Source organism: Salvelinus alpinus, chromosome 12 (genome assembly GCF_045679555.1).
Source record: "Salvelinus alpinus chromosome 12, SLU_Salpinus.1, whole genome shotgun sequence".
Classification (NCBI taxonomy): Eukaryota; Metazoa; Chordata; class Actinopteri; order Salmoniformes; family Salmonidae; genus Salvelinus; species Salvelinus alpinus.
The window spans coordinates 41,363,013-41,377,768 of record NC_092097.1 but is presented as its reverse complement, the minus strand read 5'-3'; the positions used below and the strand labels follow the sequence as shown (position 1 = coordinate 41,377,768).

Below are 14,756 nucleotides of genomic sequence, written 5' to 3'. Positions count from 1 at the left end.
CACACATAAATATATTACACACACACATAATGCCTTCTCATTGTAAATACACAACAAACTCCCCCTCTCACACATAATGCCTTCTCAATGTATATTCACAACACACTCCCCCTCTCACACATAATAGCCTACACACACACTCTCACTCATGATTTCAGCTGTGTCCTGGTGTTTTCTGCTCTCATGTTCTCCGCAGTGTTTTTGATCCGTGTGTGTGTGTATCTACACTCTTTCTTTCCTGTTCCGGATACCACTGGAGGTTCCAGGGCGACTGTTACTGTGACTGTTACTGTGACTGTTACTGAGACTGTTACTGAGACTATTACTGCTACTGTGTGCTAGGCTTTGGGCTTGCATGGCCTCATAGTGGTAGATCACTGTTTGTCAGTGCATGCCGTACCTCTCCTACTAAACTCTCTTTCTCTCCATCTCTGTCCTTATCTCCCTCTGTCTCACTCTCTCTCTCTCGCTTTCTCTCTGTATGTTCTTATCTCTCTCTGTCTCTCTCTCTGTCTGTCTGTCTGTCTGTCTGTCTGTCTGTCTGTCTGTCTGTCTGTCTGTCTGTCTGTCTGTCTGTCTGTCTGTCTGTCTGTCTGTCTGTCTGTCTGTCTGTCTGTCTGTCTGTCTGTCTGTCTCTCTCTCTCTCTCTCTCTCTCTCTCTCTCTCTCTCTCTCTCTCTCTCTCTCTCTCTCTCTCTCTCTCTCTCTCTCTCTCTCTCTCTCTCTCTCTCTCTCTCTCTCTCCGTTTGAGCTTTTCCACAGCTTCTGTTCCTTTCCTCTATACTGTATATCTGTGTATATAAAAAAAAAAAAAAACTCTTAAGAACTTCAGAATATTCTGAAGCAGTTCTGTTTTAGGGTGGTGGCATGGAACTAGTGTTGCCTCATTTTTCCGAACTCTGTCCCCAACGTGCTTGTTTAAAGTGACACAGACCCCTGCTTCAGAATCATTCTCACTCACTCACTCACTCACTCACTCACTCACTCACTCACAGACACACACACACACACACACACACACACACACACACACACACACACACACACACACACACACACACACACACACACACACACACACACACACACACACACACACACACACACACCACATATTGTATTGTAAATGCACACTTTGATATACTCTTGCATACATCTTCTACATCTATTTTTACATTGCTCTCATATGTGTGCGCACACACGCACATGCTACCACATGCTACCACAAGCACACACAAATACACACTAACACTAACATACTCACATGTTTACCTAGTTCTGCTTGCTTGCATGTGCTCAGTAGAGTCTATCTGCGTATTGTGCTCCTTAACACCCCAAATCCCTCTACTGGAGTGGATCTCAACTGTTTGAATACATTCCCAGGGCTGCGTCTTTTTAGTCATATCATAAATCAACTTAACAAAAACAGCTTGGCGCATTAACTCCTATCTAAATGAAGTGCCTTGCTTTACTTAGTAAATTACTCATATTAACCAGTATGAATGGTACTATTTTAACCTGCAGACTCAAGAAAGTAGACTCTGTACAGGTCCTGTGCCTCTGTGGTCCTGCCTGTGCCCTGTCTGCTATGTCTGCCCTCTCTTTCTGCCTCCTAGGCTAGGCAGGGGGTTTATTAATAGAAGTGATAGTTTAGAAGATGTCAATAGGCCAAATAGAAATCTTATAATTCTTAGGAATTACAGGATCTCTATGGGAGGCCCAGCATTTAACTAGCATGGAACCATAGTTCAGCTAAGGTTTCGGTTTAATTTGAGGTGTACCAGTGAGGTATACCAGTTCTGTTTTAGGGTGGTGGCATGGAACTACAGTTGCCTCTTCTCTCCGACCTCTGTCCCCAGGCCTGAAAGATGTAATTGAGGATCTAGATTCTATTATTGAGTTATTATTGAGTTATTATTGAGTTATTATCGAGTTATTATCGAGTTATTGTCGAGTTATTGTCGAGTTATTATCGAGTTATTATCGAGTTATTGTGGTCTTTGACCTACTTCAGATACAGTAAAAAAAACATCAACATGGATGTATATGAATGATACAGATGATATGAGATTTCAGTGCATTGACCAGTGCAGTATAGTGCATGAAGGTCCAGTACAGCACAGGGATCTAGGGAATAGTGTCTTATCATAGTGTTTAAAGGATAACCTCACGGTTAGGGTCCAGAATCTGAGGGGAACGGCCGGGGCGTGGGGAAGCGAAATGAGCATGGGACTCCCAGAATGCTGTGCAGTGACCTCCTGTCTGACACAGGAAGCGTTTGTGTGGTCTGTTCACCTAGATGATGAGGTAACCGTGGGGAAGTTCTATGCCACCTTCCTGATACAGGACTACTTTAGGAAATTCAAGAAACGTAAAGAGGAGGGCCTGGTAGGGGTGCACGCCTCCCAGAACAACACAGCCATCGCTCTACAGGTGAGTATCGGTGTGTGTGTGTACTGTATGTGTGTGTGCGATCGAGCATTTGTGTGTGTGCGTGTGTTTGTGTGTGTGCATGTGTGCGTTTGTGTACGTGCGTGCGTTTGTATGTGTGTGTGTGTGTGTGTGTGCGTGCGTGCGTATGTGTGTTTGAGAGAGAGTCTACAAAAGAGTCTACAAAATGTGTGAAGAAATGTGTGTGAAGAGAAAGTGTGTGCCTGAAACACTGAGAATCTGTGTGCTAATGTTGTGATTTATGATTCAGCAGGTCATTCATGATCAAAGCTATTGGTGTACAGTATGACCCTGTTTATGTGATGACGTACATCAATGTATGTCTCTCTCTGAGAGGCATGTGTCTTCATCGCTATGTTAATGTTGACAATGGTATGTGTGCGTATCTGGCAACGTCCCAAAAGGTTCCCTATTCCCTCTATCGTGCACTACCATGGCTCTGGTCACTATGTAGGGAATAGGATGCCATTTGGGACGCATCCATTGTATCTGTCCGCTCACCATCGTCATCCAATGTTTTCACGTGTCTATCACCCATCAGCTCATGAAGCTCACACTCACAGCAGCTTTTTTCTGTTTCCATCACCGTTAGCTTCAAGCCATGAGGGTTTTTTCTGTTTCCGTCACGGTTAGCTTCAAGCCATGAGGGTTTTTATGTTTCCGTCACGGTTAGCTTCAAGCCATGAGGTTTTACCGTTTAGCTATTCCTCTCTATATCTCCTCATATCCCTCATATTCCTAGATATAATTTTCCTCGTTGAAATTGATCTATAGTAAGTAAAGTACAGTATGTGCCTATTGTAATAACTGTAATACTGAGTAGTTGAAATTTTTTCTACACTGCCAAAGATGTAACCAAAATGTCTCACATAACCAAGCGAGCACCCTTTGGTGAGGGAGAGCTGTATCACACAGTCAGAATAATGTCATGTCATAGGAGACACACGAACGGCAGGGCACATTCAGGGGAGCACATTTTGTTTGTCTCTTATAAATGTTCTCATCTCTCACAGTCTGTCTAGCACCGTCCTATATGGGCGTCTGTAAACTTCAGGTTTTGCGTGAGAGCCAGCAAAGGGCAGCTGTGTGTGCGTGTGTGTGTGTCTGCGTGTGTGTTTTTGATCTTGTTTGTATGTGTGTGTGTGTGTGTGTGTGTGTGTGTGTGTGTGTGTGTGTGTGTGTGTGTGTGTGTGTGTGTGTGTGTGTGTGTGTGTGTGTGTGTGTGTGTGTGAAGAGCCTCTTTGAGAACTCACCCTACCAGCCCTTAGCCCCTCCCTCTATTGTCATGGTTACAGGCTGGCCTTCGCACGCTACATGATATCGGGCCTGAAATTCGACGAGCGATATCATGTGACCTGCAAGATGACGAGCTAGTAGACTTTATTCCAGAGGAGGACGAGGAGATTTATAGGGTAACTTGTTCAATTCATCTGCCTGAGGGGGTAAATGTATGGCACATATATTTATTTTGTCTTGCTGGAATGGATTGGTTGGGTAAATGGAATATTAGGGTAATGGTAGTCTATAATGCCCCACATCAATATCCCTATTGGAGGTATATACTGTACACAACAGACATAGACATGCACAGTCTGTAATATGACATGTTATTTGTATAGCGCAGCGCCTTCCATTTACAGGCCAAAATCACAATGCTCTAAACTCAGTCACAAAGGTGGACTGGACATCGTTGCATAGATCAGACCTGTAGGTGTAGGAAAAGGACAATGTACTATGTTAATCTCAGAACCAAGCCTGTTTTTCTTTTTTCAGTTGATATGAAAAAAAAGCAATTATAGTGCCTCCATTTTGCTCACATATACCATGAACCATTGAACCAGCTTCTGAACTTATTTTCCGCCCATACAATGATTTCTGCAAGGAAAACAAATCAACAATCACAACAAGTCAACCCAGTTTGCACATAAGTAGCGTTGCATATTCATCTTCCGTGTTGAACAGAAAGTAGTCTCTGACCATTTCACCTTGAGTCTTCTTCCACAGCGCAACGGCGGCCTGTTTGGTAACCACGTCAACCACGTGAACGGGGACCACCACCGGCGCTCATCGAGTCACCAAACCAACGCCACCCAGCGGCCCCTGCAAGTGCAGCCGCCTCCGCACTACGCCCACATGGAGCAGCCGGTGGGGCGTCTCTGCCGGGCCAATGCCATGTCCCACCCTAACCACCACCATCGCCACCACCACCACAACTCCTCCTACGGCAAGTCGCCCAAGTCCACCAACATCAACTTGAACAATGCCAACGTGTCCAGTCTGCCCAACGGAGGAGGGCACCACCACCGCTACTACGAGCACGCTCCGCCCCCCGCAAACGGTTACCCTGGACACCGTGGCGTCCCCTACTACCCCGACTACGACAAGCCACCTCCTCGCGGCACGCCGCAAGGACAAAGGTGACCACACACTGACCATCAGCCATCTCTCTCTCTGGCCGTGAAATGAAATGGGTGACGAGACGTGTTGTTGAATGGGATTGATTACTTATAGTAAGAGAGAATGGGGAAACGTCTGTGGCTTGAAGCTTCATGTACTATAAACTTCAAATGCCACAATAGTTTAGAAACTATAATGTCTAACCTTTAAACTCTTCCGTCCCTCCTTGTCAATTCACCTGAGCGACGCTCTGAGTCCCTCGTAGTCATACAGCTGTCTACGTGTGAATGATGATGTCAACACTAAGGGTTTTTGTACAATAGAACAAACCTGGGATATAAATTAGCATGCAGAGTAAGCATGCGGCTACCATTAGCCATAAGGCCATTCTGTGTATCTATCATTACAGATTGCCAAAGGCAGGACCTAGCCTCTCCTTATCAAATGTTTTCCTTGTCACTGACCTATAGCACGTACCCTCTCAGACCCTCTCTTAAACTGACCAATCCCAGCTTCTTCATTCCATATAAGTGGCTAACGACACACATTTTATAGTTATTCAGGCTACCCATCCCACAAGCAGTCAATACATCTCTCTGGAGCACCCCAGGGTTGGGTTCAAAGTCCATTTCAATTCTTATAATTTCAGAAAATGTTGCCCCCCCCAAACATTGGTACACACATCTGTCACCCCTCTGTCTTCCTTCTTCAATTATACATATATAGGAATGCATGTATATGTTTCATATACTGTATGATATATATGTGACTCCCTACCCTTTTCTCTCTGTTCTCTCCTCCCTTTCTTCTACCTAACCAAAATGCTTTCTCTCAACCATCTCTCTGCTTTCTTGGACAGAAGGCGCTACTATGAGACCTATGTTAGGTACTGTATGTTACTTTCCTAGGTATGTCTAGAGCAGTATGTGTCCACATGACAAAGGGGAACTTTTCACTTTAATTCTGTTTTTTGGGGCCAGTTTGTGACTGACTGCATCCCTGCTAAGGTTGCAAAATGCCTGTAACTGGTTCTGGCAATATTCCAACTGGGATTTCTGGAAAACCTCTGAGTTTTGGGGAAGGTACTGGAATTTTGCAACCCTAATCCCTGCTCAGTTAGTGCTGAGTGTTCTAGTCAGTCATCCCTCTCCCTGTCTCTGCTCCACCACCTGTCTGTGGAGTAGAATCTCTTGACCCAGTGTTCTGATGTTTGACAGAGAAAGGAGAGGCCTGATTGGCCAGCACACTGCCTAGCCCTAGACCAGTCTTGCTGTGTGCATGTGTCTGCTAGGAAGAGAGCACTGCTAAAAGAGAAGTGAACTGAAGTGCTTGCCTTGGAGGAACTCGGATGCTCAAAACACATGGATATGTATGGAAACTTACCTTACTCACCCCAGCTCTGATACTCCTAAGAGGCCAACAACGACCAGTATAAAAACCCTCAGAAATGTCTTTCAATAAAGGGTCAGTTCACCCAAATTACAAAATGATATTGGTTTCCTTATCCTGTAAGCAGTCTATGGACAAACCAAAGCATAGATTGCTGTTCTCCCTTGTCCATAGACTGCTTGCAGGGAAAGGAAACCAAAATGTAATTTTGTAATTTGGGTCAACTATCCCTTTAAGTAAACCATGGCTGAGATGGGTGATAATAAGGAAATGTAAGTTTTGATACATTTGATTGAAGACTTCCCAAATGAACGTACAGGAAACCATAGTTTTCCTTTGACAAAAGAAGTGTTAGTGAACACTGAGGGATGGTCTTCGATACTACATGCTATGTCCACTGGTCTACTGCTTCTACTGTCTATGTCCCTGTTGTCTTGATGAGGCTGTGGTGGTGGATGATGAGGGCGTTGGTTCTGTTGCATCGCTGCCCCCTGGAGGCTGGAGGTTTGCGTCTGCATGGCAGTGCATGGCCCTGTTCCCCCACGACCCCCCTCGCAGTCCAGCACCACCAGTGGAGGCTAGTGAAGGGAGGACCGCTCATAGTAATGTCTGGAACCGGTACCATTCTATTCATTCCATTCGAGCCATTACAATGAGCCCATCCTCCGATTTGAAAGTGACACCAGCCTCCACTGGGCACCACCCCTCCTCTGACCTCTGAACCCTGACTCCTCACCCCCTCCCAGGTCCCACGTAGGAGACGTCCGCCACCCGACCATCCGGCGGGAGGAGGAGTTTGACGATGACAGGTACTCAGGAGAGTACTATAGCGGGGAGGAGTTCTACGAGGACGACAGCATGTTGTCAGGAGACAGGTAAAGTAACACTCCACCTGCATAGCCTCACAGAAATACATGTATTATCTTATATATTGTTTATACACTATAAATACAAAAGTATGCGCACACCCCTTCAAATTAGTGGATTTGGCTATTTCAGCCTCACCCATTGCTGACAGGTGTATAAAATTGAGCACACAGCCATGCAATCTCCATAGACAATCATTGGCAGTAGAATGACGTGTACTGAAGAGCTCAGTGACTTTCAATGTGGAACCGTCATAGGATGCCACCTTTCCAACAAGTCAGTTCGTCAAATTTCTGCCGTGCTAGGGCTGTCCCGGTCAACTGTAATGGCAGTTATTGTGATGTGGAAACATCTAGGACACAACAACGGCTCAGCGCGAGGTGGTAGGCCACACAAGCTCACAGAACGGGACTGTCGAGTGCTGAAGCACGTAGCGCGTAAAAGTCGTCTTTCCCCAATTGCAACACTTACTACCGAGTTCCAAACCGCCTCTGGAAGCACCGTCAGCACAAGAACTGTTCATCGGGAGCTTCATGAAATGGGCTTCCATGGCCGAGTAGCCGCACATAAGCCTAAGATTACCATGTGTAATGCCAAGTGTCAGCTGGAGTGGTGTAAAGCTCGCCGCCATTGTACTCTGGAGCAGCGGAAACGCGTTCTCTGGAGTGATGAATTATGCTTCACCATCTGGTAGTCCGACGGACAAATCTGGGTTTGGCGGATGCCAGGAGAACGCTACCTGCCCGAATGCTTAGTGCCAACTGTAAAGTTTGGTGAAGGAGGAATAATGGTTTGGGGCTGTTTTTCAAAAGTTTGGGGAAGGCCCTTTCGTGTTTCATCATGGCAATGTCCCTGTGCATAAAGCGAGGTCCATACAGAAATGTTTTGTTGAGATTGGTGTGAAAGAACCTGACTGGCCTGCACAGAGCCCTGACCTCAACCCCATCAAACACCTTTGGGATGAATTAGAACGCCAACTGTGATCCAGGCCTAATCGTCCAACATTAGTGCCCGACCTCACTAATGCTCTTGTGGCTGAATGGAAGCAAGTTCCCGTATCCAACATCTAGTGGAAAGCCTTCCCAGAAGCGTGGAGGCTGTTATAGCAGCAAAGGGTGGACCAACTCCATATTAATGCCCATGATTTTGGAATGAGATGTTCGACAAGCAGGTGTCTACATACTTTTGGTCATGTAGTGTACCTCATAATTAGTTCTCTTCTGCTGGAGCAGGGGTCTCAAACTAGCGTCCCGCAAGCCAGATGTGAACCTGAAGCCTATTAAATGTGGCCCGCTATATTTTTTAAAGTAGCTAGTTCACCTCCAACACCCTATCCTTGGCTTCCAGGAGGTCCTATAAAGAATACCTGGACAGGTACCAGAACAGTGACACAGAGTATGAGACTCCTAGAGGCTACCACCACCCCGACAGTTACTATGACGACGATGAGCAGCCCCTCTACCAAGATGGAAGGAGGTCGCCTAAGAGACGGATGCTTCCTGCCACGCCTCAAGGTAACGCCCCTCCTCTCTACCCAGAAATGCTTCTGATACTTGTCATCAAATATACTGTTACTGAGGTTAGATAAAAGGTAATAGCTATTCACACACACACAGTTTTTGACTCTTTCATTAAACTGCCTTGCCGCTGACTTGGTACTCTATCATTTTAAAGACAGCTTCATGACATTTTGTTTGTTTGTGAATGTGTGTTGATGCCCTTTATTTGCATGTCGTCATTGTTTCCTGCATGAGTAGTTTAGTTTCACTAGTTTTATCCTCCTGTCTTGTCCACCTATCCGCCACACACCCAGGTCACCGGAGGCCCTCCTTCAACTTTGAGTGCCTGAGAAGGCAAGGCAGTCAGGACGAGCTACCACACCAACGCACTGCACTACCATTGCACCTAATGCAGCACCAGGTAACACACACACACACACACACACACACACACACACACACACACACACACACACACACACACACACACACACACACACACACACACACACACACGCACACTTCTCACAGTGCACTGCTGTACAACTGCATGGAATGTACCACCAGGTAACACATACAGTAGACAGCTCTGCGTCTGCACCGAATGCACCTCCATGTAGTTCACACATACATTCACACACATTCATATTACTAGTGCACTATGTTGCATGAATTGATTCACCAACACAGTGCTTCACCAGGGGTTCTAGACCAGTGTGTTTGTTCCTTTCCGTCCGTCCCTTCCTCTACAGGTGATGGCTGTAGCAGGGCTGGACTCCAGCAGAGCCCACCGTCTCTCCCCCACCCGCTCCACCCGCTCCTGGGCCACTCCCCCCGCCACTCCGGCCAGTAAGGAACAGTCGCCCTACTACACGCCCCTCATCAGGGTCGATCTCCCCGGACGCAGGTATATAAAAGACTCCTTCATTGTTCTGTCTGTTCTTCTGATGAAGGCTACAGATTGGTTTTAGTAATGTGAAACCCTTATTTTGTGACTGTAATGTGGGACTTTTATTTTTAATATATCTGTTATTTTGGTACTTAAAGGGGGTGCTGTTTCAACTTCGACATTTTGCGTCTCCAAATTAAACTGCCTCGTACTCAATTCTTGCTCGTACAATATGCATATTATTATTACTATTGGATAGAAAACAATCTCTAGTTTCTAAAACCGTTTGAATTATGTCTGTGGGTGAACCAGAACACTTTCTACAGCGAAAATCATGACAGGACATGCGAAGGTCTGAAAACTAGGCTCTGATCTCGGATCAGTTTAAAGCTCTGTGTGTGCCCTATGGATCGAAATGAACTGCACCCGCCTTCCCCTGGATGTCAGTAACCAATGAGAAGTGGAATGGTGTTTCTACGTATTTCTCAGAGCTTATAAAAGGGCAAGGAACGAGGTGCGCTCTCTTTTCGACTTCCGCCATTACGCAACGCAAGATCTCAGGATAGCATTTTGAAACGCTCAGTTATCGGCCTTAGATATGTCCGTCTGTAATTTAATTCGGTATAGGTGTTAGAAACATCATAACGAAGTTATTTGAAACCGATTTATATCAGTTTATGCGAGTATATTGCTATTTTCGGAATTTTCGTAGTATTGCGTTTGAGGATTTGGACATGTGTGTGCCACGTAGCTACTGTTAGCTGCTAGTTCCGAAGTTGAAGTGGACGTTTTACAACAAAGCAACGATTCTTTTGGACAAAATACACCTTGCCCAAGATTCTGATGGAAGCTCGTCCAAAAGTAAGAGCTATTTATGATTTTATTCCGTATTTATGTGGAAAAATGTAAACGCATTTTTCGGCCATTATTGCGGCACTAGTCTGGCTGTAACGCACACTGTATGTCTAGTAACGTTAATTTTAAAAATCTAAATCAGCGGTTGCATTAATAACCAATGCATCTTTCATTAGCTGTCCAACCTGTATTTTTTTTGTCAATATAATCGATAAATAATCGTAAACTTAGGTGCCCTTCCAAGATGGCGCCGGCCAGAATGCATGCCATGTTTTGACTGATTACATAGCATAACCACGATTTGTGGTGCTAAATATGCACATTTTCGAACAAACTCTATATGCATTGTGTAATATGATGTTACAGGACTGTCATCTGAAGAATTCTGAGAAGGTTAGTGAAAAAATTAATATATTTTGGTGGTGATAACGTTATCGCGCTTTTTGCCTTGAATCAATGCTGGGGTGATGTTAGCTCATGTGGTATGCTAATATAACGATATATTGTGTTTTCGCTGTAAAACACTTAGAAAATCTGAAATATTGTCTGGATTCACAAGATGTTGGGCTTTCATTTGCTGTACGCTGTGTATTTTTCAGAAATGTTTTAAGATGAGTAATTAGCTAATACACGTTGCTCTCTGTAGTTATTCTAGTCGCTTTGGGTGAGTTTTGTGATAGTGGCTGCAATGGTAAACTGTGATTTATACCTGAAAAATGCACATTTTTCTAAAAAAACATATGCTATACCATAAATATGTTATCAGACTGTCATCTTATGAAGTTGTTTCTTGGTTAGTGGCTATATATATCTTTATTTAGTCGAATTAGTGATAGCTACTGATGGAGTAAAAAACTGGTGGAGTAAAACAGTTTTGACTGGGCTGAGCGGGAACTGTACTCCCTACCACTGAGGAAGTACAGTTCCCGCTCAGCCCAGTCAAAACTGTTCGCTGCTCTGGCCCCCCAATGGTGGAACAAACTCCCTCACGACGCCAGGACAGCGGAGTCAATCACCACCTTCCGGAGACACCTGAAACCCCACCTCTTTAAGGAATACCTAGGATAGGATAAAGTAATCCTTCTCACTCCCCCCCCCCTTAAAAGATTTAGATGCACTATTGTAAAGTGGCCGTTCCACTGGATGTCATAAGGTGAATGCACCAATTTGTAAGTCGCTCTGGATAAGAGCGTCTGCTAAATGACTTAAATGTAAATGTAAATGTAAAAAAAGTGGTGTCTTTTGCTAACGTGGTTAGCTAATAGATTTACATATTGTGTCTTCCCTGTAAAACATTTTAAAAATCATAAATGATGGCTGGATTCACAAGATGTTGGGCTTTCATTTGCTGTATGCTGTGTATTTTTCAGAAATGTTTTAGGATGAGTATTTTGGTAATTGACGTCGGTCTCTGTAATTATTCCGGCTGCTTCCAACGCTATTTCAGATTGCAGCTGCAATGTAGAACTGTGATTTATACCTGAAATATGCACATTTTTCAAAAAAAAACATATGCTATACCATAAATATGTTATCAGACTGTCATCTTATGAAGTTGTTTCTTGGTTAGTGGCTATATATATCTTTATTTAGTCGAAATTGTGATAGCTGCCCATGCAGGAAAAAAATGGTGGAGAAAAAAAAAGTTGTGTCTTTTGCTATCGTGGTTAGCTAATAGATTTACATATTGTGTCTTCCCTGTAAAACATTAAAAAAATCGGAAATGATGGCTGGATTCACAAGATCTGTATCTTTCATTTGGTGTCTTGGACTTGTGATTTCATGAACATTTTATTATATGATATCCCTGTGGCTTTAGGCTAGGCTATGCTAGTCAGCTTTTTTGATGGGGGGGATCCCGGATCCGGGGTTGTGACTCGTTAGAGGTTAACAAAATAAAATGACCAAATGACACATTGGTTTCCTAACACTGTAAGCAGTCTATGGACAAGGTATGACAGCAATTAATTCTTTGGGTTAGTTTCCCTGGCACTGTTTCCACATGCTGACGTTTTAGCATTTGTGGCACAAATCCCATTCAAGTAATAGGGCCAATATTAGTATCTTTCGTGCATCATGTCCAAAAATGCTTGTCCATAGACAGCTTACCGGGAAAGGAAACCAATATGTGAACTATCCCTTTAACTTCTCTAGGATAGGGGGCAGCATTTTCACTTTGGATGAATAGTGTGCCCAGAGTGAACTGCCTCCTACTCTGTCCCAGATGCTAATATATGCATATTATTATTACTATTGGATATAAAACACTCTGAAGTGTATAAAACTGTTTGAATGATGTCTGTGAGTATAACAGAACTCATATGGCAGGCAAAAACCTGAGAAGAAATCCAAACAGGAAGTGAGAATTCCTGAGGCTGGTCGATTTTCAACTCATCGCCTATTCAAATCCCAGTAAGATATGGATCTGTTTGCACTTCCTACGCCTTCCACTAGATGTCAACAGTCTGTAGAACGTTGAATGAAGCCTCTACTGTGATGTGGGGCCGGATGGGAGGTGTTTGAGTCAGTGGTCTGGCAGAGTGCCAGTTCCTGGTCATGCGCATTCCACATGATATCGACTTGCGTTCCATTTCTTCTGTAGATTCAAAGGAATTCTCCGGTTGGAACATTATTGAATATTTATGATAACAACATCCTAAAGATTGATTCTCTACTTAGTTTGACAAGTTTATTCGACCTGTAATATAACTTTTTGAAGTTTTAGTCCGACGTTCGCCTGGATCTGCGCGAGCGTTTGGACATGTGTACTAAACGTGCTAGCAAAAGTAGCTACTTGGACATAAGTAATGGACATTATCGAACAAAACAACAATTTATTGTGGAACTAGGATTCCTGGGAGTGCATTCTGATGAAGATCATCAAAGGTAAGGGAATATTTATGATGTAATTTCGTATTTCTGTTGACTCCAACATGGCGGAGAAATGTTGTTTATATCTGAGCGCCGTCTCAGATTATTGCATGGTTTGCTTTTTCCGTAAAGTTTTTTTGAAATCTTACACAGCGGTTGCATTAAGAACAAGTGTATCTTTAATTCTATGTAAAACATGTATCTTTCATCAGAGTTTATGAAGAGTAATTCTGTTATTTGATGTGGCTCTCTGCAAATTCTCTGGATATTTTGGAGGCATTTCTGAACATGGCGCCAATGTAAACTGAGATTTGTGGATATAAATATGCACATTATCGAACAAAACATACATGTATTGTGTAACATGATGTCCTATGATTGTCATCTGATGAAGATCATCAAAGGTTAGTGATTAGTTTTATCTCTATTTCTGCTTTTTGTGACTCCTATCTTTGGCTGGAAAAATGGCTGTGTTTTTCTGTGGCTATGTACTGACCTAACATAATCGTTTGGTGTGCTTTCGCCGTAAATCCTTTTTGAAATCAGACATGTTGGCTGGATTCACAACATGTGTAGCTTTAATTTGGTGTCTTTCATGTGTGATTTCATGAAAGATTGATTTTTAGAGTAATTTATTTGAATTTGGCGCGCTGCATTTTTACTGGCTTTTGGCCAAGTGGGACGTTAGCGTCCCACATATCCCAGAGAAGTTAAGATAAAAGATGAAGAGGTGCTAAAGCGAGGAGCGGAACCGGAACGAGGAGCGAAACCCTCTCTCTTTGGAAGTTACGGGCTGTACATTCCTTCCCTTTTCCGAAATTCGAAAGATGCTAATACCTGCAAAAACTTTATTTTGAGATATTGGGACTATAAGGTTCTATCTGCAAAAAGATGATTCTGAGATAACTGGCTTTAACTTCTTATGGCTGCAATCCTGCTACCGGGATCGATATGACAACAGCCAGTGATAGTGCAGGGTGCCAAATACAAACAACAGAAATCTCATAATTAAAATTCCTCAGACATTCATGTGTTTTATATAATTTTAAAGGTAATCTTGTTGTTAATCCCACCAAAGTGTCCGATTTCAAATATGCTTTTCAGCGAAAGCACTACAAACGATTATGTTAGGTCACCACAAAACCACAATAAGCACAGCCATTTTTCCAGCGAAAGATAGCTTTCACAAAAACCAGAAATAGAGATAAAATGAATCACTAACCTTTGATTATCTTCATCAGATGACATTCATAGTACTTCATGTTACACAATACATGCATGTTTTGTTTGATAAAGTTCATATTTATATAAAAAAATCTGAGTTTACATTGGCGTGTTAGATTCACTAGTTCCAAAAACATCAAGTGATTTTGCATAGCCACATCGTTTCAACAGAAATAGTCATCATAAATGTAGATGATAATACAAGTTATACACATGGAATTATAGATATACCTCTCCTTAATGCAACCGCTGTGTCAGATTTCAAAAAAACTTTACGGAAAAATAAACCATGCAATAATCTGAGACGGAGCTCAG

The 14,756-nt window shown here is 43.3% G+C and overlaps 1 protein-coding gene across 6 annotated transcripts in view; it reads left to right on the top strand.

Moving 5' to 3' along the window:
* Positions 1-14,756, top strand: part of LOC139536141 (voltage-dependent L-type calcium channel subunit alpha-1D-like) — a 128,356-nt gene that overhangs the window by 103,052 nt on the left and 10,548 nt on the right. For all 6 annotated transcript variants that reach the window (XM_071336364.1, XM_071336366.1, XM_071336368.1 and 3 more), the window contains 8 exons: positions 2,299-2,432; positions 3,746-3,862; positions 4,455-4,867; positions 5,707-5,733; positions 6,983-7,111; positions 8,451-8,617; positions 8,917-9,023; positions 9,355-9,509. In XM_071336364.1, the coding sequence (XP_071192465.1) occupies positions 2,299-2,432; positions 3,746-3,862; positions 4,455-4,867; positions 5,707-5,733; positions 6,983-7,111; positions 8,451-8,617; positions 8,917-9,023; positions 9,355-9,509 (1,249 nt within the window). The remainder of the gene's footprint in view (positions 1-2,298; positions 2,433-3,745; positions 3,863-4,454; positions 4,868-5,706; positions 5,734-6,982; positions 7,112-8,450; positions 8,618-8,916; positions 9,024-9,354; positions 9,510-14,756) is intronic.